Genomic DNA, 22,282 nt, shown 5'->3' on the forward strand with positions numbered 1-22,282 from the left:
CAGTACCGGGCCCCCTGTATATAGCCTGACTAACCTATACCCCGCACATTAACTCAGTACCGGGCCCCCTGTATATAGCCTGACTAACCTATACCCCGCACATTAACTCAGTACCGGGCCCCTGTATATAGGCTGACTAACCTATACCCCGCACATTAACTCAGTACCGGGCCCCTGTATATAGGCTGACTAACCTATACCCGCACATTAACTCAGTACCGGGCCCCCTGTATATAGCCTGACTAACCTATACCCCGCACATTAACTCAGTACCGGGCCCCCTGTATATAGCCTGACTAACCTATACCCCGCACATTAACTCAGTACCGGGCCCCCTGTATATAGCCTGACTAACCTATACCGCACATTAACTCAGTACCGGGCCCCCTGTATATAGGCTGACTAACCTATACCCCGCACATTAACTCAGTACCGGGCCCCCTGTATATAGCCTGACTAACCTATACCCCGCACATTAACTCAGTACCGGGCCCCCTGTATATAGCCTGACTAACCTATACCCCGCACATTAACTCAGTACCGGGCCCCCTGTATATAGCCTGACTAACCTATACCCCGCACATTAACTCAGTACCGGGCCCCTGTATATAGCCTGACTAACCTATACCCCGCACATTAACTCAGTACCGGCCCCCTGTATATAGCCTGACTAACCTATACCCCGCACATTAACTCAGTACCGGCCCCCTGTATATAGCCTGACTAACCTATACCCGCACATTAACTCAGTACCGGGCCCCCTGTATATAGCCTGACTAACCTATACCCGCACATTAACTCAGTACCGGGCCCCCTGTATATAGCCTGACTAACCTATACCCGCACATTAACTCAGTACCGGGCCCCCTGTATATAGCCTGACTAACCTATACCCGCACATTAACTCAGTACCGGGCCCCCTGTATATAGCCTGACTAACCTATACCCCGCACATTAACTCAGTACCGGGCCCCCTGTATATAGCCTGACTAACCTATACCCCGCACATTAACTCAGTACCGGGCCCCTGTATATAGCCTGACTAACCTATACCCCGCACATTAACTCAGTACCGGGCCCCCTGTATATAGCCTGACTAACCTATACCCCGCACATTAACTCAGTACCGGGCCCCCTGTATATAGCCTGACTAACCTATACCCCGCACATTAACTCAGTACCGGGCCCCCTGTATATAGCCTGACTAACCTATACCCGCACATTAACTCAGTACCGGGCCCCCTGTATATAGCCTGACTAACCTATACCCGCACATTAACTCAGTACCGGGCCCCCTGTATATAGCCTGACTAACCTATACCCGCACATTAACTCAGTACCGGGCCCCCTGTATATAGGCTGACTAACCTATACCCCGCACATTAACTCAGTACCGGGCCCCCTGTATATAGCCTGACTAACCTATACCCCGCACATTAACTCAGTACCGGGCCCCCTGTATATAGCCGCATTATTGTTATGCAATTCTACTGTTACCTTTTATTTGATTGACTAAATATTTTATTAAACTCTATTTCTTGAACTGCACTGTTGGTTAAGGGCTTGTAAGTAAGTATTTCACAGTAAGGTCAATACCTGTTTTATTTGGCACGTGACAAACAAACATTTGATTTGATGACATACACTCACAGGTCGGTCAATGGCCCTGTTGTGTCTTTAATCCATGTGTCATTATTGACCTGTTTTGCCTCAGCTGAATCAGATCAATTGAATGGTGCTTTACAGGTTGGTGTTGATGCGCCCTTTGTGAAACTACAGACAGTGCTTAACGATTGTCCCCAGCAAAGACAGAACACTGGCCATATTGTTCCACACACACACACAGATCTGAGGATGCTTTTTAGATCCGGAGCAGTGTGTGGAGCTGTGCGGTTCAGTGGGTCTACACAGACAGTCCTATCGCCATCTTTTACGGTCTAATTTGTCAAGGGTTTGATCACCACAACATAACAATCAGAGGGGGAAAAAGGTCATCAACAAATCTAATGATCCACAGCAAAGATCTAAGATACGCCTGATTCTAGAAACCTGGAAAATCACATCTCTGATTACTTTGGCTACACGGATGGCTGAGTAGGGGATGACTTCCACTGAGGCATGCTGCTGATGTGGCTGCATGGTGCCGTTCAGTAGGTAGTGTATTGGAGCTGGCGACTGCTCTCCTCATAGTCACCGCTGGTTGGCTGGCCTGGTTTGGACTGCAGAGTGTGACACTGGGCCACGCATCTTTTCTAAACTCTAAACAGGAGAGCAATATTTACTACTCACAGCAGCATATAAGAGTAGAGCTAATATAGCTAATTTTGCCTAAACAAAGTTATTTGCATAATGTTTAACTCCTTTATAACAGGATATAAAAAAGGCAAAGGAATAATTTAAATGTAATTGAATCTCAACTCTCATAGAAGTCTACCAGTGCAGAACATTTTAAATACTTAAAATCTTTACCATAACCTGTCATATGCCTTGGTTTCAGCCATCGTACAGCTTAAACATCCCAGCCACCCGGATAAATGCCACAAAAGTAACAAAGTCAACATGTAAAGAATACACTTCTACCCTTTTTTATTTCCTGGCTATCCCGTCTCTAGCTCGCTCTCTCTCTACCACACAAAACGCACGCTCCAGCAGCACCCCCCTCTCTTCCTCAATGCAGGCACATATTAGCCAATCACTGACTGCATAGCATTCTCTCTCTCCTGCCTCTATCCACACAAGCTGAGTCTTAGCCTTCACGCAGCTATTGAAAACTCCATCTCTCCATTACTTCTTTCAGGACCACTTCTGAGGCTGGCAGGGTAAGGCTGGACCAGATGCTTTGTTCAACCCTTTGACTGGCTTGCCTGTTCGGGGCTTAAGGACATTACGTTGCAATTAGGCCAAACAGAGGCTTTGTGCTGCCTGGGACACAGAGAGAGAGAGAGACAAAAAAAACATTGAGGGGGCTTTGGGAGTGCAGACCAACTGTACCCACTCAATAGTCACCCCCTTGGCTCACACTTGTCCCCATGCTCATGAAGCAGCCAGGGCACAGCTCAACACAAAGTACACAACACAACCACCCACTCACAAACCACACCTTCAATCTCACTACAGAACATTACATGAATAGTTCCCTCTATGCTCGCTCAAGTCATCCCTTTCAGGCTCTTTCAATCCATCTCTACCATTCATGTACTGTAAACAGTCCCTCTATAGGCTAAGTACCATTCATTCCCTCTCCATGTCAGTCCTCTCTCTCATGTACAGAAGGCATGTTATACACACACGTCAAGTCATCCTGTAGTCATTCATCTCGTTCCCTCTCTCTCTCTCTCAGCATACCTGAATCGGTTCCTGTGGCTGAGTGCTTGGGCCCCCTGGCCTGAGCTGTTACTGCCGCTGACTCCCCCCTGCTCCCCAGAGGAGCTGATCGGACGGAGCCGGCGCACATCAACCCTAACTCTGTGGAGATTGTAGCAAGACGGAGGGCTGTGCAAAGACTTGCAGCATCTCACCATTTCCCTGAGCTCCGCGCTGCTGCCCGCTGCAGGTTCCTGCTCTGACACATTATCACTGAAGGTGTGGGGGGGATTACAGACACTTCTCTCACTGGGGCTGCCTCTCTCTCGCTCAGTGTGGACACGTCTGTTCTCTCGCTGGATCTTGTTCTCTCGCTCTGCTATTCTCAAGCCCGGCCCCCTTCTCTGGTAGGACGGATGTGACGTGGTGAAGGGAGGTAATCCGTTCGCTCCCTCTCTTCGCTCTCTGTCATTTCTCTCTCGCTCTCTCAGGGTTCCAGGGGCCTCAAAGTTATTTTGTACCAGAGGGCAGAGCCTGGGTGCCAGAAGGTGGGGTGACTGTTTCACAGCTGATCTGAGAGGAGCTCCAGCAGACTGGTGACAGTGAGAGACTGGAGGAGGACTGGTCTGCCTGGGGGAGGGGCAGCTTGATGAGAGAGAGAAAAAAAATCCCATCAGCTATAGTGTTCATGGACCCTGTTAAAGATTCCTGGCCACTCCCCTATACTGCTAATAAGTGTTGTGTAACAGTATAATTCGGCATTCTTGCCGTAAGGATGCTTGCCTTACCTTGTTTATTTAATGTAGGTTTTGGCCTGTTTTGAAAGCCTGGCTAGACTCCACTGCATCCTACCTTAACCTATCCTACATTCAGCTGATGGGGGGGGGGGGGGCATCTGGACCCTCTCTCCTAACCACAGGAATAACAGAAATTAGCAGATTATGACAATTAGTCGATCTATTCTTTCCCTGTTGTTTTGTTAAGAGTGAATCATTTCAGAATGTTAAGCATTGGTTACCATGAAGATAACGTGGTTAAATGAATGTCTATTATTAAAGCCCATCGGCTTTCTTACTTGTCTGACTTTTCCTAAATAGCCTCTCAACAAAATCTCATGTCTTGTTTAACACAAAAATTGCTTTCACGCACTTGCAAATAATCCCTTTTGTTTGGTGTCAGTTACATTAATTACGGTTCAAAGGGCTGAAATGAATCTTCAGTAGCCTTTTAAAACCATCCCTAAAAATACCAGTCAGACAACAGATGTCTAACAATGACACTTAACATTCTGAAATGATTCACTATTTACAAAACAGCAGGGAGTGAAGAGATTGGCGACAGATCCAATTGGCGACAGATTTTCATTTGAATGTTCAAAAATGTGCATTAAAAAAAAGTGCATTTCCTCACCAGTGGTGTTTACACCAAACAGAGTTGTTGCGGATACAAATCTGTGCATGATGACGTAGTGTGCACAAAATGTACTTTTTCGCTTAAAAAAAGTCATCCACTGAATAAAAATCTAAAAGTTCAATGTGTTTCCATCACATTTTCAACTGCACCGATATTTTTGTCACAAAAACTGTTGGGTTAAATATCAAATGTGCCTGCTCTGGTCCTGGCACCTGCACTCCAGCCAACAGCTCACAGACGGTGTGGGTAGGCTGTGTTGGTTGGCTAGTCTACATGAGATTATTATGGATAAGAGCTCAAATATTGTTATTTGTCAAATGGCAGTCAAGCTCCACTATGGGAAATTCATAAAGGGCTTGATGTGGCCAGCCGGTAATCCACTCGAGTGTCCTGGCTACCGGTTCGTACTTTCTCCATTCAGGCTGCAAAGGCTTCGAATCCTCAACTTTATTACAGTTGAAGTCGGAAGTTTACATACACCTTAGCCAAATACATTTAAACTCAGTTTAACACAATTCCTGACATTTAATCTTAGTAAAAATTCCCTGTCTTAGGTCAGTTAGGATCACCACTTTATTTTAAGAATGTGAAATGTCAGAATAATAGGAGAGAGAATGATTTCTTTCAGCTTTTATTTATTTCATCACATTCCCAGGAGGTCAGAGGTTTACAAACGCTAAATTCGTGTTTGATAGCATTGCCTTTAAATGGTTTAAATTGGGTCAAATATTTCAGGTAGCCTTCCACAAGCATCCCACAATAAGTTGGGTGAATTTTGGCCCATTCCTCCAGACAAAGCTGGTGTAACTGAGTCAGGTTTGTAGGCCTCCTTGCTCGCACATGCTTTTTCAGTTCTGCCCACAACTTTTCTATAGGATTGAGTTCAGGGCTTTGTGATGGCCACTCCAATACCGTGACTTTGTTGTCCTTAAGGCATTTTGCCACAACTTTGGAAGTATGCTTGGGGTCATTGTCCATTTGGAAGACATTTGTGACCAAGCTTTAACTTCCTGACTAATGTCTTGAGATGTTGCTTCAATATATCCACATAATTTTCCTACCTCATGATGCCATCTATTTTGTGAAATGCACCAATCCATCTTGCAGCAAAGCACCCGCACAACATGATGATGCCATCCTTGTGCTTCACGGTTGTGATGGTGTTTTTCGGCTTGCAAGCCTCTTCCTTTTTCCTCCAAACATAACGATGATCATTATGGCCAAACAGTTCTATTTTTGGTTCATCAGACCAGAGGACATTTCTCCAAAAAGTACGATCTTTGTCCTCATGTGCAGTTGCAAAAAAAGTAGTCTGGCTTTTTATGGCGGTTTTGGAGCAGTGGTTTATTCCTCGCTGAGCGGCGTTTCAGGTTATGTCGTTATAGGACTCGTTTTTACTGTGGATCTAGATACTTTTGTACCTGTTTCCTCCAGCATCTTCACAAGGTTCTTTGCTGTTGTTCATTTGCACTTTTCGCACCAAAGTATGTTAATCTCCAGGAGGCAGAACGCGTCTTCTTTCCTGAGCGGTATGACAGCTGCGTGGTCCCATGGTGTTTATACTTGCATACTATTGTTTGTACAGATGAACGTGGTACCTTCAGGCATTTGGAAATTGCTCCCAAGGATAAACAAGACTTGTGGAGGTCTACAATTCATTTTCTGAGGTCTTGGCTAATTTCTTTTGAGTTTCCCATGATGTCAAGCAAAGAGGCACTGAGTTTGAAGGTAGGCCTTGAAATACATCCACAACTCCAATTGACTCAAATTATGTCAATTAGCCTATCAGAAGCTTCTAAGATCGTGTCATGCACAAAGCAGATGTCCTAACGGACTTGCCAAAACTATAGTTTGTTAACAAGACATTTGCGGAGTGGTTGAAAAACAAGTTTTAATGACTCCAACCTAAGTGTATGTAAACTTCCGACTTCAACTGTAATGGTGAGAAGGTGAAGAAGAAAAAAAAAGTGGACTTTATGAAAACACCATTTTTCCCCACCGTGCTAGAGAGGCTAAAAGCTAATTGCGGATGTTGCATATCATGTTCAGCCATTCAGGTTGCTGCAGTGTTTTTTCACGCCTAACCTAACGTAGAAAGCGTAAAAGAAACAGGACCCCTGGTCTGATTGTTTCAAAATAAAAAAAAGTTGTGCTTATTAAACATAGTTTTTGTATTGGATTTGTTGGCATGAACTCGTTTACAAAACATTATTCATCGTTTTAATAAATAGTAAATATTTGTGAAGTGAAATAATGCATCATACCGGCTGTATTTCTATATTATACATCTTGAAAACTTGATTGCTGATATGCAACAAAAATAAATGGCACTATATCAACAATGTACTAATGAAACAAATACCAAAAGATAGTTTTGGGGTGGAATTTTCCTTTAACACTGAGCAACATGGGCCTGGTATCCACAGTACTCCACAAATTATACAGTTTTCAACACGATAACATCTTGTATCCACCCCCCCATTTCATTGTTTTACCTAAATGTACTGTCATTTAAGATTTAAAACTGCAAAGTTCTCTGCCGCATAGCAAAATGTGTAGAATTGCAGGATATTAGCTTTAAAGCGACAACAAAAATATGTCTGAACTATGATAAATGTGTAGAATTGCAGGAAATTCTCTTGAAAACGGCAAAGTTCTCTCTCCGATGCCAAGAGGCGGGCCTTTATTATTGGTTGATCTGGCCATGCACTGCCGAAGTTATAGTAAAACTCATATGCTATTTGTATCTAACGCGAGTTGTGTGCTGATGAGGGGCACCATAATGAATTTGCTATCACAAACGATGTCCCCGCCGGTCCCAAAAAGTATGAAAACACGACCTAGAAGACCTCTTTAGAAAAATAGCACTCCCAGAGCGTCCAACTATTTTCTCAATATTGTTTATCCATTTTGGAGGTGAGATTCTTCAGGTAACACTATTAGTCTCTCAAGCAACGAATGTCTATACCAAACAGGGAGCGGGTCCCTAAAAGCAGGACAACACCCACTTCCTTCCTTAACTGACACACTGATGCTACGGACTACTGTTATGAGTAATCTACTCATAATAACAGTTACTGTAAAGACATAGGAACTGTCAAAGTAATACTTAAGTACAGATTCTGTTTATCCCAAAATTCACTTTGGATTTTGTTACCACTTCCTGTAACAGTTCCCTATTAAACACTATTCTGTTGAATTAGATTACATTGAACACTTCCATAAACATAGTTACATATTTCAGATAATGCATTATACAACTTTAATCTAAAATTGTGTTTTTCCATTTTCGAAAAAGAAACTCCGAACATTACCTTCTGTTGTCTGAAGAGTGAATCAAATAGACAAAGGGGAAGTTAAGTCTCTCACTGCGTGCTAGTTAAAGGTGAAGGCTAGTCAGTACCCTCTATTCTCTCACAATAATGTCCTGCGTACAGGCTGGACAAGCCCTTTAAGAGACTAGAGGGTGGGCGGGCAGATATCACATTCAAGGGACTATAATTGCTGGGTGATGTCATCTGACTCACCACATGCCAAAGTAGCCTAATGGTCCAACTGCACAAATCTACTGTAGAATCTACAGCAGTAATACGATAATCATCTCATCATTCATCAAATCTTAACGATAAGTTTGGGGTGATGAACTAGACTTCACAAATATTCAAATGTGTACAGTACAGATAGCACTGTGTAATCAACTAAGCCTACAAGCAGCCATGTACATGTAACTGCCAAAATAAAGGAAACACCAACATAAAAATGTCTTAATAGGGCATTGGGCCACCATTTATTTGAATGGTAAATCTCTTTATAAAATGGGTGTATTATATTTCCATTCAAATAAAAGTATCTATTCATGTTAATGTTTTTAAAATGTATGTAAACTGTGAAGTTTTTTTGTCTGTAATGCATTTGTGCCAATCAGTTATGTTGTGACAAGGTAAGGTTGGTATACAGAAGATAAACACACTTTAGGGATAACACTTTTGGTTACTACATGATTCCATGTGTGTTATGTAATAGTTTTGATGTCTTCACTATTATTCTACAATGCAGAAAATAGTACAAATAAAACCCTGGAATGAGTAGGTGTGTCCAAACTTTGGCTGCTATACTAAGCTTACTAATGACAATGACATTATTATAATAACAACAAGATCAGGGAAAAAGAGGGTTATTATTATTATAAATCTATTTTTGACAATTTGTAAGTGTAAACAGTAAATAAATTAGAAATAATACCAGGGAGGCTGGACTAATGAAAAAAAAAGTGCAAAGCGTTAATCACAGCATAGTAAAGATTAAAAACTGCCGAATTGGTGAAATTGTTGTGTGAGACTTGGTGCTCACGGAATCAGTAGGCTTTCAACCAAACACTCAAACAGTCAACATAAATCAGGATTGGTCTTATTTCTGTAGATATATATGGATGATTTCTAAAGCCAGGCACATTTAACAGTTAGGCTATTGATTATAGAACTAATTAAGTTGGGGTTCTCTCTATCCTCTCTTTTCTTAGACAATTAAGGCAAGGGCTGTTTTCTCGTCTCCTAACTCTGCTGCTGCCTCCGCCGCATTGCTCTTAACACCAATATGGTGGTTAACTTCGCTAATATGCACATAGCAACACAGTCAAGGAAAAGGCGCCAATTTAACAGCGCACTGATGTGTTTCAGAACCGTGGACATCAACCACTATGCAACGCGAGAGAAAGTGCATTAGCTTATAAAATAATATTATTTGTATTGCACCATTGTTCTTACATAATATGACCATATACAATTTCAGTTGCATATCTCTTAGACTGATGAACTGTGCCATCCAAATGGATCAGTCCACTCAGACAGAATCAGAAAGGTATCTTGTTTACCATGATTTGTTGTTTTGCTACTGTTAACTTAAGAAATGTTCATCAACCAACAGCCTATCAACCAAACAGTCGTCTAAATCTGGTTAGCCTTACAATTTATGCACACAATTGCGGCTGGTCAGATCAGCACACCAGTAAATTGCTAACATTACACCGCAAGTCTGATGGCTCATTGCCGAAAATGGTGCATGTTCAAAATGATAACCAGCTAAAGCTAGCTACGTTTTCTATTACCTCCCATCTAATATCTTAGGACCATCTAAAATCTAGCCAACTAGCATAGTAGCTAATATAGCTAACAGCACAGATGAAAGGGTTAGTTATTGTAATCTTTGCTAACAGGTCACATAGCAATCTGGTTAGCTAGCTTGCTTATTGCATGCATATCCGGGAAAGTCGACACGAGCCTTAATATTAGTGAATTAACTAAAACTAATATTTGCAACAGGAGTTTGATTTTGGTCACTGTGTCAGTCAACCACTTCTCAAAACTGCACCTTTCTGTTGGAGAATGAGCTGGTGTGATTTCAACAGATTGACATTCCTTGGCATGGTGCAGTGCTCGTGGCTCAGGCGGAGAGTGGCGACTGGTGTAAAGGGACTATCGGCAATATCGGTCCGAGTCTTCATTTCTCAGAACAAGAATAGACTGAAGAGTTTCAGATGAAAGTTATTTGTTTCTGGCCATTTTGAGCCTGTAATCAAACCTACAAATGCTGATGCTCCAGATACTCAACTAGTCTAAAGAAGGCCAATTATTGCTTTTTAAAATCAGGACAGTTTTCAGCTATGCTAACATAATTGCAGAAGGGTTTTCTATTGATCAATGAGCCTTTTAAAATGATACACTTGGATTAGCTAACAACGCTGCTGATAATGAGCCTATGTATATATTCAATTTCATATTTGTATTTTAAATCAGCCATTTCCAGCTACAATAGTCATTTACAACATTAGTAATGTCTACACCGTATTTCTGATCAATTTGATGACATTTCAAAAACAAGTGACCCCAAACTTGAACAGTATTGTATATCTGCATTTATCCATACTACAATACCTCTGTCTTTACCCAAAGAGGAACTGATAAATCTGTCTGTAGAGAGTGTGAGACAGGAACTGCTCCTATCCCCAATTTCCCTGTAGCTGGCTCAGAATGCTGTCTTTGGCTTGTCGGAAGGGAAATTGAGAGCCCCTGTCTAGTCTGCTCATTACCATTCCATTTGTGTCTCAGCCCAGATTCACCCTGAGAAGAACTCAGGCCATTGTTAGGAGGTCATATGCATGTGGGTCTTTGAGAAGCCAAATGAAACTTGTGAAGTGTGAGCCTAACTCTCTGACAAGTGTGTGTGTGTGTCCACAGTAGTGCTGAGCAATAAGTGCTTTTTGAGGTCGGTTCATATAAATCGCAGTTTTCAATGCTGTAACAAAAAACAAATGGTAGTGATTGGCCATTACAGCATATATAATAAACCATCCTTTATTCACATTACTTTAATAAAATATTTCAGTTCTGTATATAATTTTTTTTTACTTGATGACTTAATATTTTATTCAAGTCCTCATATAATCTCTGCTCAGGCTGTAGCTCTCCAGAGTCATCCTTCAGGCTAACCATAGCGGACTTGCTGCCTTTTGTCTGACAAAAATCACCATTTCAGTAGTTCTTCAAAAATAGATCAGGCATACTTTTAACACGGCTAAATAACAACTATCAATCAATTACATGTACTGTCGTGTAGAGACCTAAACAACCGCTCTTTATTCCCCTTGTGTCGCTCTATCACTCTTCCTCTGCCCCACAGGCTTGCCCAGAAAGAACCAATGAGAACAGGCACAATGGATCCTGGTCATTGTAGTTAATTACCATCTTTCGGCGCTTAACTATGATGAGTTGGGACAACATATCCCAGAGACAAATCTCTATAAAGAAACAGCACAAATGGTGCATTGAGCGCACAAAAAAACATGGAATTCAAATACTTGGACTTCAGTCAGTTATTTAAAAAATAAAATAAACCAACATTTTGGTTAATTGCTCAGCACTAATATAAGGTGAGTGTGTGTGTGTATCTTCATAGTCACGGTGGGAAGTTGAGATGCCATGATGACAATGCTGACCTTGACAGTGACCAGGGGACCTTGCCAAGTCACTTTCTGATAGTCGCATGTTTTATTGGACAGTTCAAAAGGGGGTGCGACCAAAAGTCCACCACGTTGACGGTTCCATGCTTATTTACAATATAGCGAGACAAAAACTTCAACTTAAGTCTGGGAAATTCCCTAACCCAATCCCCAAACTAGCCAATGAGCTTCCATTTGCACTGTGACAGAACCTCACCCCACACTCAATTAATTGCAAAGCCCTATTGAGAAAGTCTGCATACCAGGCCCCCAAAGGGTACACATCAAAATAGGCAAGTATTTATTACAGTACTGCCGTATAAATATTCACCCTTTTGTAGCTAAAGCAAATAAGCCCACCAATCTGTTCATTTACATAAGATTAGTTCCTTTACATACAGAAGTGAAACAGTTTACAGGGGTATTTTGTCAAGTACAATTATGTCAAAAGAAATTCTCTGTGGGTCACAGTAGTATAACAGTATAAAAGAGACTATGGTGTATAAACAGCAGCACTGATTCTACAGAGGGAGAGGATAGAAATGGCATATGATACATTTTTACAGGGTTGGGGAAGATTCCATTTATTTTCTGTATGTTATTTGGTTAATGAATGTACATAAAATGAAGAGAAGACAATTTGAAGTGATGCCTTCTGTGCTTTTTTCAATTCTCATACGGTCCCATGGCATCTATAAAATTACATAATTATGTGCCAGTGGCACAAGTCCTCAACCAGGGGTCCAAATCACATTCAGCTGTGGGATGATTTTTCCTTAAGCAGATGGTCGGAACATAGGTATAAATCATTTGTACACTGCAAATCGACTGCAAGAAACCGAAACAGATATAGTATGAGAAAAACAGAATACTTTCAAACCATGAATACTTTGGTATATGATCACATACGCCCAGAGCTTGACTTAAAAAAAAAAATATATATATATATATATATATATATTTTTTAAATTGAACTAGGCAAGTCAGTTAAGAACAAATTCTTAAATACAATGACGGCCTACACCGTCCAAACCTGGACGACGCTGGGACAATTGTGTGCCGCCTTATGGGACTCCCAATCCCGTCCGGTTGTGATACCGGCTGGATTCGAAACAGGGTGTCTGTGGTGACGCCATCTAGCACTGAGATGCAGTGCCTTAGACCGCTGTGCCACTCGGGAGCCCCAGACTTGAGCCCCAGTTTATATTTAGGTGCAGGAGCTCCACAATACTTTTGAGATGATATTCTATAAGATGAGCAGGAGCTCAAGCACTAGAAAATGTGAGGTGTCGGTACTTTGCTCCGGTGAGCTCCTGCCCATGTCAAGCACTGCATATGCCTATTTATGCGTGGGAATACTTGTGAACAGATTTCCTAAATAAAGAAAAAGCACTGAGCTCATTTCCTGGTGATATTACAATCATGTCCAAGAACAAAAATGCTAATTTTGTAAGTATTACTTTATTTAACTTATTTTTTGCTCAGAAAACTTGGGGGGCCCCAAATTAAAATCACCAGCAGGCCAACTTCGGAAACCCTGTTTTAGACTCTACAAAGTCATGATTTAGCCTATATCACTTAAACCTTTTCCCTTAGGCATTCAACATGGACCTTACAGGCTACCACCTGACCTCAAAACGTACACAGTGCCAACACCTGCAAATGCAGGGCTTTCCCCATGATAATTAGTGCTAGCATAGAGCTCTATATTGCTTCATATATAGGCTACACAGGGCTCTACAGTGCGACCATTTTACTCGCATGTGCGCCTAAAAGACTCCCAGTGATTTGATAGATACTGTAAGATCAAGTCAAAGACTAACACATGTATGGTAAGATGATTACACTACAGAAAGAGAGGGGAAAAGTCACAGAAATGGCATGAAAAACAGGCGTACACTTGGTCCTTCTGATCGGTCTGATCTTATGGTTGTTGGTTATCTGCAATGACATCACCTATTTTGACACTTGGCCATCTCCCATGTTAAATAGCATAAACAAACAATAGGCTACGTGGAGCTTGTTGTGCTTACTACCATGACACACCGACATTGGGCCTGTCGGGATTACTCCTATGACACTAACACTACGTACACTTAAAAGATCACTATTCCAACAAAATCCCACGGAATGAGCCTCCGTATCACTTCTGGAATAGGTTTGCTAATCCAGCTGTTCCAAACGAGTTTGATTAGGTCAACAACTTGTAAGGCATTAGAGACAAAGGGATAGACCAAATAAGCCTAGTTCTGCACTCAAAAAAAATCGACAGAATGAAAATGTAGCACTAAAACTGACGAAGACAACATATCGGGCATAATTTCAAGATATGATTTACAGAAGTCCAGAGAGGACAGATTAACTTTTTATGGCTGCAGGGGCAGTATTGAGTAGTTTGGATGAAAAGGTGCCCATTGTAAACGGCCAGCTCCTCACTCGCAGTTGCTAATATATGCATAATATTATTAGTATTGGATAGAAAACACTGAAGTTTCTAAAACTGTTTGAATTATGTCTGTGAGTATAACAGAACTCATATGGCAGGCAAAAACCTGAGAAATTCCACTTCCTGTTTTTTTTCCTTCTGGGGGTGGCAGATCTTCAACCAAGCTCTCAATGAAATTACAGCGAGATATGGATGAGTTTTCACTTCCTACGCCTTCCACTAGATGTCAAAAGTCAATAGAACTTTGTCGAATGACAGGAAATGGTCACCACTGCCACGAGTTGACCATGCATTCACTATGCGCGTTCACAGGGGAAGCACCTGCGTTCCACCGCTCATTTGAAGTCATTCTAATTCTCCGGTTGGAACGTTATTCAAGATATATGTAAACAACATTCTAAAGATTGATTCAGTACATCGTTTGACATGTTTCTACTGACTGTCACGGAACTTTTGGACATTGTCACGTTATAGTGGACAAGCTTTGTGACTTTGGAATTGTTTACCAAACGCGCTAACCAAAGTAGCTACTTGGACATAAACAAAGGACATTTTCGAACAAATCCAGCATTTATTGTGGACCTGGCATTCCTAGGACTGCATTTTGATGAAGTTCATCAAAGGTAAGGAAACATTTATCATGTATTTTCTGGTTTCTGTCGACTCCAACATGGCGGCTAATTTGGCTTCTGTTTTGAGCGCAGTCTCAGATTATTGCATGGTTTGCTTTTTCCGTAAACTTTTTTTGAAATCTGACACAGCGGTTGCATTAAGGAGAGGTATATCTATAATTCCATGTGTATAACTTGTATTATCTATGATGAGTATTTCTGTTGAAACGATGTGGCTATGCAAAATCACTGTTGTTTTTGGAACTAGTGAATCTAAATAGCCAATGTAAACTCAGATTGTTTGATATAAATATTAACTTTATTAAACAAAACATGCATGTATTGTGTAACAGGAAGTCCTATGAGTGTCATCTGATGAAGATAAAATGAATCACTAACCTTGAATTATCTTTATTTCTGGTTTTTGTGAATGCTATATTTCACTGGAAATTGGCTATGCTTATTGTGGTTTGGTGGAGACCTAACATAATCGTTTGTAGTGCTTTCCCTGAAAAGCCTATTTGAAATCGGACACTTTGGTGGGATTAACAACGAGAATAGCTTTAAAATGATATAAAACACATGTATGTTTTAGGAATTGTAATTATGAGATTTCTGTGGTTTGAATTTGGCGCCCTCTATTTTCACTGGTAGTTGTCATATCGATCCCGTTACCGGGATTGCAGGCATAACAAGTTAATAAATAAAAAATATCACGACAGATGTGCTCTAAACAAAGTCTTAGATCTTTGTAGTCTTACTGCCTCTGATGCACTACGACATTGCTGTCAATCTATCGTTAACTTCTTGGTGACAAGGGGCAGTATTTTCACATCCGGATGAAATGCATGCCCAAATTCAACTGCCTGCTACTCATCCCCAGAAGATAAGATATGCATATTATTAGATTATTATTATTAGATTTGTATAGAAAACAATTCCATTATTTTACTTTTAGATGTGTGTGTATTGTTATGAATTGTTAGATATTACTGCAGTGTTGGAGCTAGGAACACCAGCATTTCACTACACCCGTATACTAACATCTGCTAAATATGTGTGTGTGACCAATACAATTATATTATATGTAGGGACTGAAAAAGCACGGTGCACAAATCATACCGGGTGTGGATTTTCCTTCGATTAGGCTTTTTAAATTCAATCAGTAAACAGTGGGCTGAACTAGTGTTGACGGCAAGCATAAGAACACCTGTGATATTGTTCTCCATAATACCCATCCTGCTACCTGGGACCATGACTAGATCCAAAGATACAGTAAATTGACACCAGAAGTTCTCCCTACCTGGGTTTCATTGGCGATGCGTGGAGGCACCTCGATACCAATCTTTGTTAGCTCCCGGTCCTTGTAGTGGCCGTACTGGTCGTATCCCATGTAGCCTCCACCTGTGGCGATGAGGAAAGGAAAGGGCCTGATGCGAGCCTGAAGGCCGAGAGAGGCTGCATTGAACCGCTGTCGCCCTGCACCAGGCATATAACACAAGGGTAATATTACGAACAGTTACAGTTCTTTCCATAACAGGTCTTGCATATTCAGTATTTTATTTGATTTATTTTACCTTTAACTAGACAAGTCAGTTAAGAACAAATTCTTATTTTCAATGACGGCCTAGGAACAGTGGGTTAAGTGCCTGTTCAGGGGCAGAACGACAGATTTGTACCTTGCCAGCTCGGGTTTGAACTTGCAACCTTCCGGTTACTAGCCCAACGCTCTAACCACCCTGCCGCCCCAGTCAGTACCAGTCAGAAGTTTGGTCACACCTACTCATTCAAGGGTTTTTCTTTATTTTTTAAAACTATTTTCTACATTGTAGAATAATAGTGAAGACATCAAAACTATGAACACATATGGAATCATGTAGTACCCCCCCCCCCCCAAAAAGTGTTAAATCAAAATAGAATTCATATTTTTTATTCTTCAGAAGTAGTCACCCTTTGCCTTGACAGCTTTGCACACTCATGGCATTCTCTCAACCAGCATCATGAGGTAGTCACCTGGAATGTATTTCAATTAACAGGTGTGCCTTCTTAAAAGTTAATTTGTGGAATTTCTTTCCTTAATGTGTTTTGATCCAATCAGTGTTGTTGTGACATGGTAGGGGTGGGTATACAGAAGATATCCCTATTTGGTAAAAGACAAAGTCCATATTATGGCAAGTACAGCTCAAATAAGCAAAGAGAAACAACAGTCCATCATTCCTTTAAGATATGGTCAGTCAATCCGGAACATTTCAAGAACTGCAGTCGCAAAAACCATCAGGCGCTATGATAAAACTGGCTCTCATGAGGGCCGCCACAGGACAGGAAGACCCAGAATTACCTCTGCTGCAGAGGATACGTTCATTAGAATTACCAGCCTCAGAAATTACAGCCCAAATAAATGTTTCAGAGTTCGAGTAACAGACACATCTCAACTGTTCAGTGGAGACTGCATGAAATCAGGCCTTCATGGTCAAATTGCTGCAAAGAAACCACTACTAAAAGGACACCAATAATAAGAAGAGACTTGCTTGGGCCAAGAAAAATGAGCAATGGACATTAGACCAGTGGAAATCTGTCCTTTGGTCTGATGAGGCCAAATGTGACATTTTTGGTTCCAACCGCCGTGTCTTTGTGAGATGCAGAGTAGGTGAACAGATGATCTCCGCATTTGTGGTTCCCACGTGAAGAATGGAGGTGGTGTGATTGTGCTTTGCTGGTGAAACTGTGTGCTTTATTTAGAATTCAAGGCACACTTAACCAGCATGGCTACCACAGCATTCTGCAGCGATATGCCATCCCATCTGAATGGGCCCTGAGTGGGACTATCATTTGTTTTTAAACAGGTCAGTGACCCAACACACATCCAGGCTGTGTGAGGGGTATTTGACCAAGAAGAAGAGTGATGAGTACTGCGTCAGATGACCTGACCTCCACAATCACCCAACCCAATTGAGATGGTTTGGGATGAATTCGACCGTAGAGTGAAGGAAAATAGGGCCCTATGATTTCCGTGATGCGGAAAATGCGGACGGAATATTAATGTAGTAACCTAAATGATTTCAAAATTGTAAAATTAGACGAGTATACCTAAAGCTGTTTTTGATTGGGTTGTGAATGCATGGGACCATTACTTCACATTACAACTTAGTGGTCACTTTGAGAAACATGTCAAAGAGGCCATTTGAGACAGCCAAGTTGTCTCATTCATTATATATATATATATATATATATATATATAAGACTTTATTATTTTATTTTTAAAAATGTAAATTCGACCTTAAACCCTAAATTCAGAGCAGAGCAATACCCAAAGGACTATGAGTCAGGCGATAAGCTGTTCTGCAAATTCTGTAAACATACTATTGATTTGACCAGTAAAAATGTGTCATGACCACTTAAAGTCTAAAGCCCATGTGAAGAACAAGGAAAAGCACAGTTAGCCAGAGCATGCCTCTTCAAATGACCATTACTAGTGCAAGTGCATCAGCAGATTCAAGACAATAATTTATTCAGGACTTTGTGGCTGTGTGCGCCAAGTCTGACATCCCCTTAGAAAAGCTAAGAAAGCTACAGCAGTTTCTAGTGAAGCATTGCAAACAGGGAGGAGCGTTGCCCGAAAATGAGAGCAGCCTCCATCAAACTCACCTGCCCCGTGTGTTTGACCAACATGACTGCCGTTCTACAGAAGAAGTTTGCGGTGGTTGTTGACGAGACAACAGAGGCAAGTGATTCTAAAAAAATCGTCATTGGTGAGTTACCAGCCTATTTATACATCGTTGCAATAGCCTACATTTACATTCTGCAATGTGAACTGTCCGCATGCAAAACGAGATATCGTGGTGAAATATAGCGATGCATAATGTCAGCAGCTATCTGCCTCTCCATCTAGCCAATTATCGCTGTATAGTGTTTACACTTGAAATGTAAATAACTTATTCACAATATTATTTTAGGTTAAAACATAATTAAAGTTATTCCTTATCTTTCATTGCCGGTGTAGAAAAACAGTACTTTCCGGTGGATGTCATTTTCATGGACCGATGCAACTACTCAACTTTTCCCAAGCTATACTAGCCTCCCTCCACAGCAACGATCTGAACCTGAATGATGCCTGGGCTTTGGTCATAGATGATGCCTCCTACTGCCTCAAGGCATTCAGAACCTCCTTGTAAGGAGTGATGCCCAACAGTACCCATGTAACCGGTCTCTGCCATGTCATCAATCTGGTGGGTGAGACCTGGCAACACTACAAATACTTCTCTGAAGTTGTGACATGGAAAGTTGTGACATGGAAAGAGAAGATGGGTGAGCTTCCTCATTATGAAGGAGTTTGTGCAGGCCAAGGCTCCTCCTGAAGCAGTGAGCTCCAGATGGAATAGCTGGTTTGAGGCAGTGAAGTACCATGCAGAGCATGTTCATCTGTACAGAGAGTTTTTGTTGGCAGAAAAGTTATCATCCTAGGCAGGCACAAACATCCTCAGCCAGCTGGAAACAGAGGAGAAGGTTGCTGCATTTTTACCTAGATTCTTGCATGACTTTAAAAAAATGTATAATGAAACACTTAGTAGAACGCTGTATTAAAGCACTTGACTTGATTTAAAAAATAGTGCACTGTTAGGTTGCATCATCTTATTCAATTGTTGACGTTTAATTCATTCATGTTAATAGACATTCTTTCTGATGATAAAATTAGTGTAAATCGTAAAACACAGAATTCAGACATTTTTTAAACAAAAAAAAAACAGAATTTGGAAAGACTAAAACTGATTTCAAAGGGCCATGGGAAAAGCAGCCAACATGTGCTCAGCATATGTGGGAACGCCTTCAAGACTGTTGGAAAAGCATAGAGAATGCCAAGAGTGTGCAAAGTTGTCATCAAGGCAAAGGGTGGCTACTATGAAAAATCTAAAATATTTTGATTTGTTTAACACTTTTTTTGGTTACCACATGATTCCATGTGTTATTTCATATTTTTTATGTCTTCACTATTATTCTACAATGCAGAAAACAGTACAAATAAAGAAAATCCCTTGAATGAGTAGTCAAACTTTTGACTGGTACTGTATATATATTTTTTTTATCATAATTCCTATTGTAGCTAAATGTGCACGTCATGTTATTGTAAATAAACCATAGAACCGGGTAGACTAATTACTGAGTTGAGACAATGGCCTAGGCTACTCGCTGGATAGTGTGATAGAGTTGACTCACAAATTATGCAATTATTTGTGTCTGAAAGTTTTTACTGATAATGTACTGGCCAGAATGAGAGAAGCTCTAATATGAACAATGAATAAACCAGTGTTTGGCAATCCCACAGCCCAGGGTGGTTGCGCCAAATGTAGAATAATATCTAGGCCTAACAAGTTATGTCTCGATTTTTTTTGCATCAATGCACACTGAAACCATTGTGGTGTAATCAGAGGTGTAGCAGAGGGTAAATGTTTACCAACCTTTTTTTATTTTGCACAAGCATTTACACACATTTGTTACCCACTACATTACTGCGTGTAATCCTTTAGCGCACAACTTAAGACTCAAATGTCTTGTAAAATACAAAAACTATATGGCTTTGTCAAAATAATACTATAGCAACTGATTGATACACCTACTAAGGCCATTGGAATGTTCAGTAAGTTGGTACTACAATTTTCACCTCAGTTTCTGAATTTGCTACACTGGTGTCAGAGGAGAGATGGCGCCCCTGTGACGCCATTGGAGTAATGCACTTGTAAGGGTCTTTAAGGTGTTTTAAAGAGAGTTTAAGTGATACAGGATAGCAGTAATGTCACCTTACTTTTGGTTAACACACTACTTACTACCACTGAGCATGTTCATCTTATTAGCACAGAGACCACTGGGAATGTAGTCAAAGAGTGTTTGACAGCCCCAGTTACAACCATGTTGGTTGTAAAAGATTGGGTCTTGTCTGGGACTGTTGTGTGAGGATGTCAGTGTGAAACTCACCACTGGATAATGAACGCCATGGCCCTGGATGAAACTGTCCAGCTCCTTGTGCTCTGAAGCGGAGCCAGCCACTGCAGGCAGACAGAAGAAGCACATACTCTAGTTATACATTTCAATAACTATCCCAATACCACATTAAGAGATCGGAGCTACAATATACAGTACCGGTCAAAAGTTTAGACACCTACTCAAAGGTTTTTCTTTATTTTTACTATTTTCTACATTGTAGAATAATAGTGAAGACATCAAAACTACGGAATAACACATATGGAATCATGTAGTAACGAAAAAAAGAGAAAAAAAAGTGTTCAACAAATGAAAATATTTTAGATTATTCAAAGCCTTGACAGCTTTGCACTCTTTGGCATTCCCTCAACCAGCTTCACGAGGAATTCTTTTCCAACAGTCTTGAAGGAGTTCCCACATGCTGAGCACGTGTTGGCAGCTTTTTGTTCATTCTGCAGTCCAACACAACCCAAACCATCTCAATTGGGTTGAGGTCAGATGATTGTGGAGGCCAGGTCATCTGATGCAGCACTCCATCACTCTCCTTGGTCAAATAACCCTTACACAGTCTGGAGGAGTGTTGAGTCATTGTCCTGTTGAAAAACAAACGATAGTCTCACTAAGCGCAAACCAGATGGGATGGCGTATCACTACAGAATGCTGTGGTAGCCATGCTGGTTATAAGTGTGCAATGAATTCTAACTAAATCACACAGTGTCACCAGCAAAGCACCACCACACCTCCTCCTCCATGCTTCACGGTGGGAACCACACATGCAGAGATTATCCGTTCACATGCTCTGCGTCTCACAAAGACACAGTGGTTGGAAACAAAAATCTCAAATTTGGACTCATCAGACCAAAGGACAATTTCCACTGGTTGAATGTCCATTGCTCATGTTTCTTGGCCCAAGCAAGTCTCTTCTTATTGGTGTCCTTTAGTAGTGGTTTCTTTGCAGCAATTTGACCATGAAGGCATGATTTCACGCAGTCTCCTTGGAACAGTTGATGTTGAGATTGGAGCTGCACAATATATCGGAGAATATATTGGAATCAGACGATATTTGCTAAAAATGACAACATCGGCCCGATGTCTAGTTTAACGGCAATGTGCAAAACCGATGTCAAAGCTGACGTACCTACATTATATACAGTGGGGAGAACAAGTATTTGATATACTGCCAATTTTGCAGGTTTTCGTACTTACAAAGCATGTAGAGGTCTGTAATTTTTATCATAGGTACTAGAGGTCGACCGATTATGATTTTTCAGCGCTGATACCGATACCGATTATTGGAGGACCAAAAAAGCCGATACCTATTAAATCGGGCCATTTTTTAAAATTTGTAATAATGACAATTACAACAATACTGAATGAACACTTATTTTAACTTAATATAATATATCAATAAAATCAATTTAGCCTCAAGTAAATAATGAAACATGTTCAATTTCATTTAAATAATGCAAAAACAAAGTGTTGGAGAAGAAAGTAAAAGCACAATATGTGCTATGTAAGAAAGCTAACGTTTCAGTGCCTTGC

At 40.9% G+C, this 22,282-nt stretch overlaps 1 protein-coding gene across 6 annotated transcripts in view; it reads right to left on the reverse strand.

The window, feature by feature from the left end:
• Positions 1-22,282, reverse strand: part of LOC115121214 (phosphatidylserine decarboxylase proenzyme, mitochondrial-like) — a 41,591-nt gene that overhangs the window by 16,607 nt on the left and 2,702 nt on the right. Inside the window, exons 2-3 of one of the 6 annotated variants that reach the window (XM_029650289.2) lie at positions 20,735-20,805; positions 16,071-16,246 (exon numbers count right to left, since the gene is read on the reverse strand). In XM_029650289.2, the coding sequence (XP_029506149.1) occupies positions 16,071-16,246; positions 20,735-20,805 (247 nt within the window). Of the gene's footprint in view, positions 1-3,345; positions 4,213-8,030; positions 8,145-16,070; positions 16,247-20,734; positions 20,806-22,282 lie in introns of those variants that run through there. The other 5 variants (XM_029650281.2, XM_029650275.2, XM_029650301.2 and 2 more) reach the window with 5 other exon arrangements.

This window comes from Oncorhynchus nerka, linkage group LG4 (genome assembly GCF_034236695.1).
Source record: "Oncorhynchus nerka isolate Pitt River linkage group LG4, Oner_Uvic_2.0, whole genome shotgun sequence".
Lineage (NCBI taxonomy): Eukaryota > Metazoa > Chordata > Actinopteri > Salmoniformes > Salmonidae > Oncorhynchus > Oncorhynchus nerka.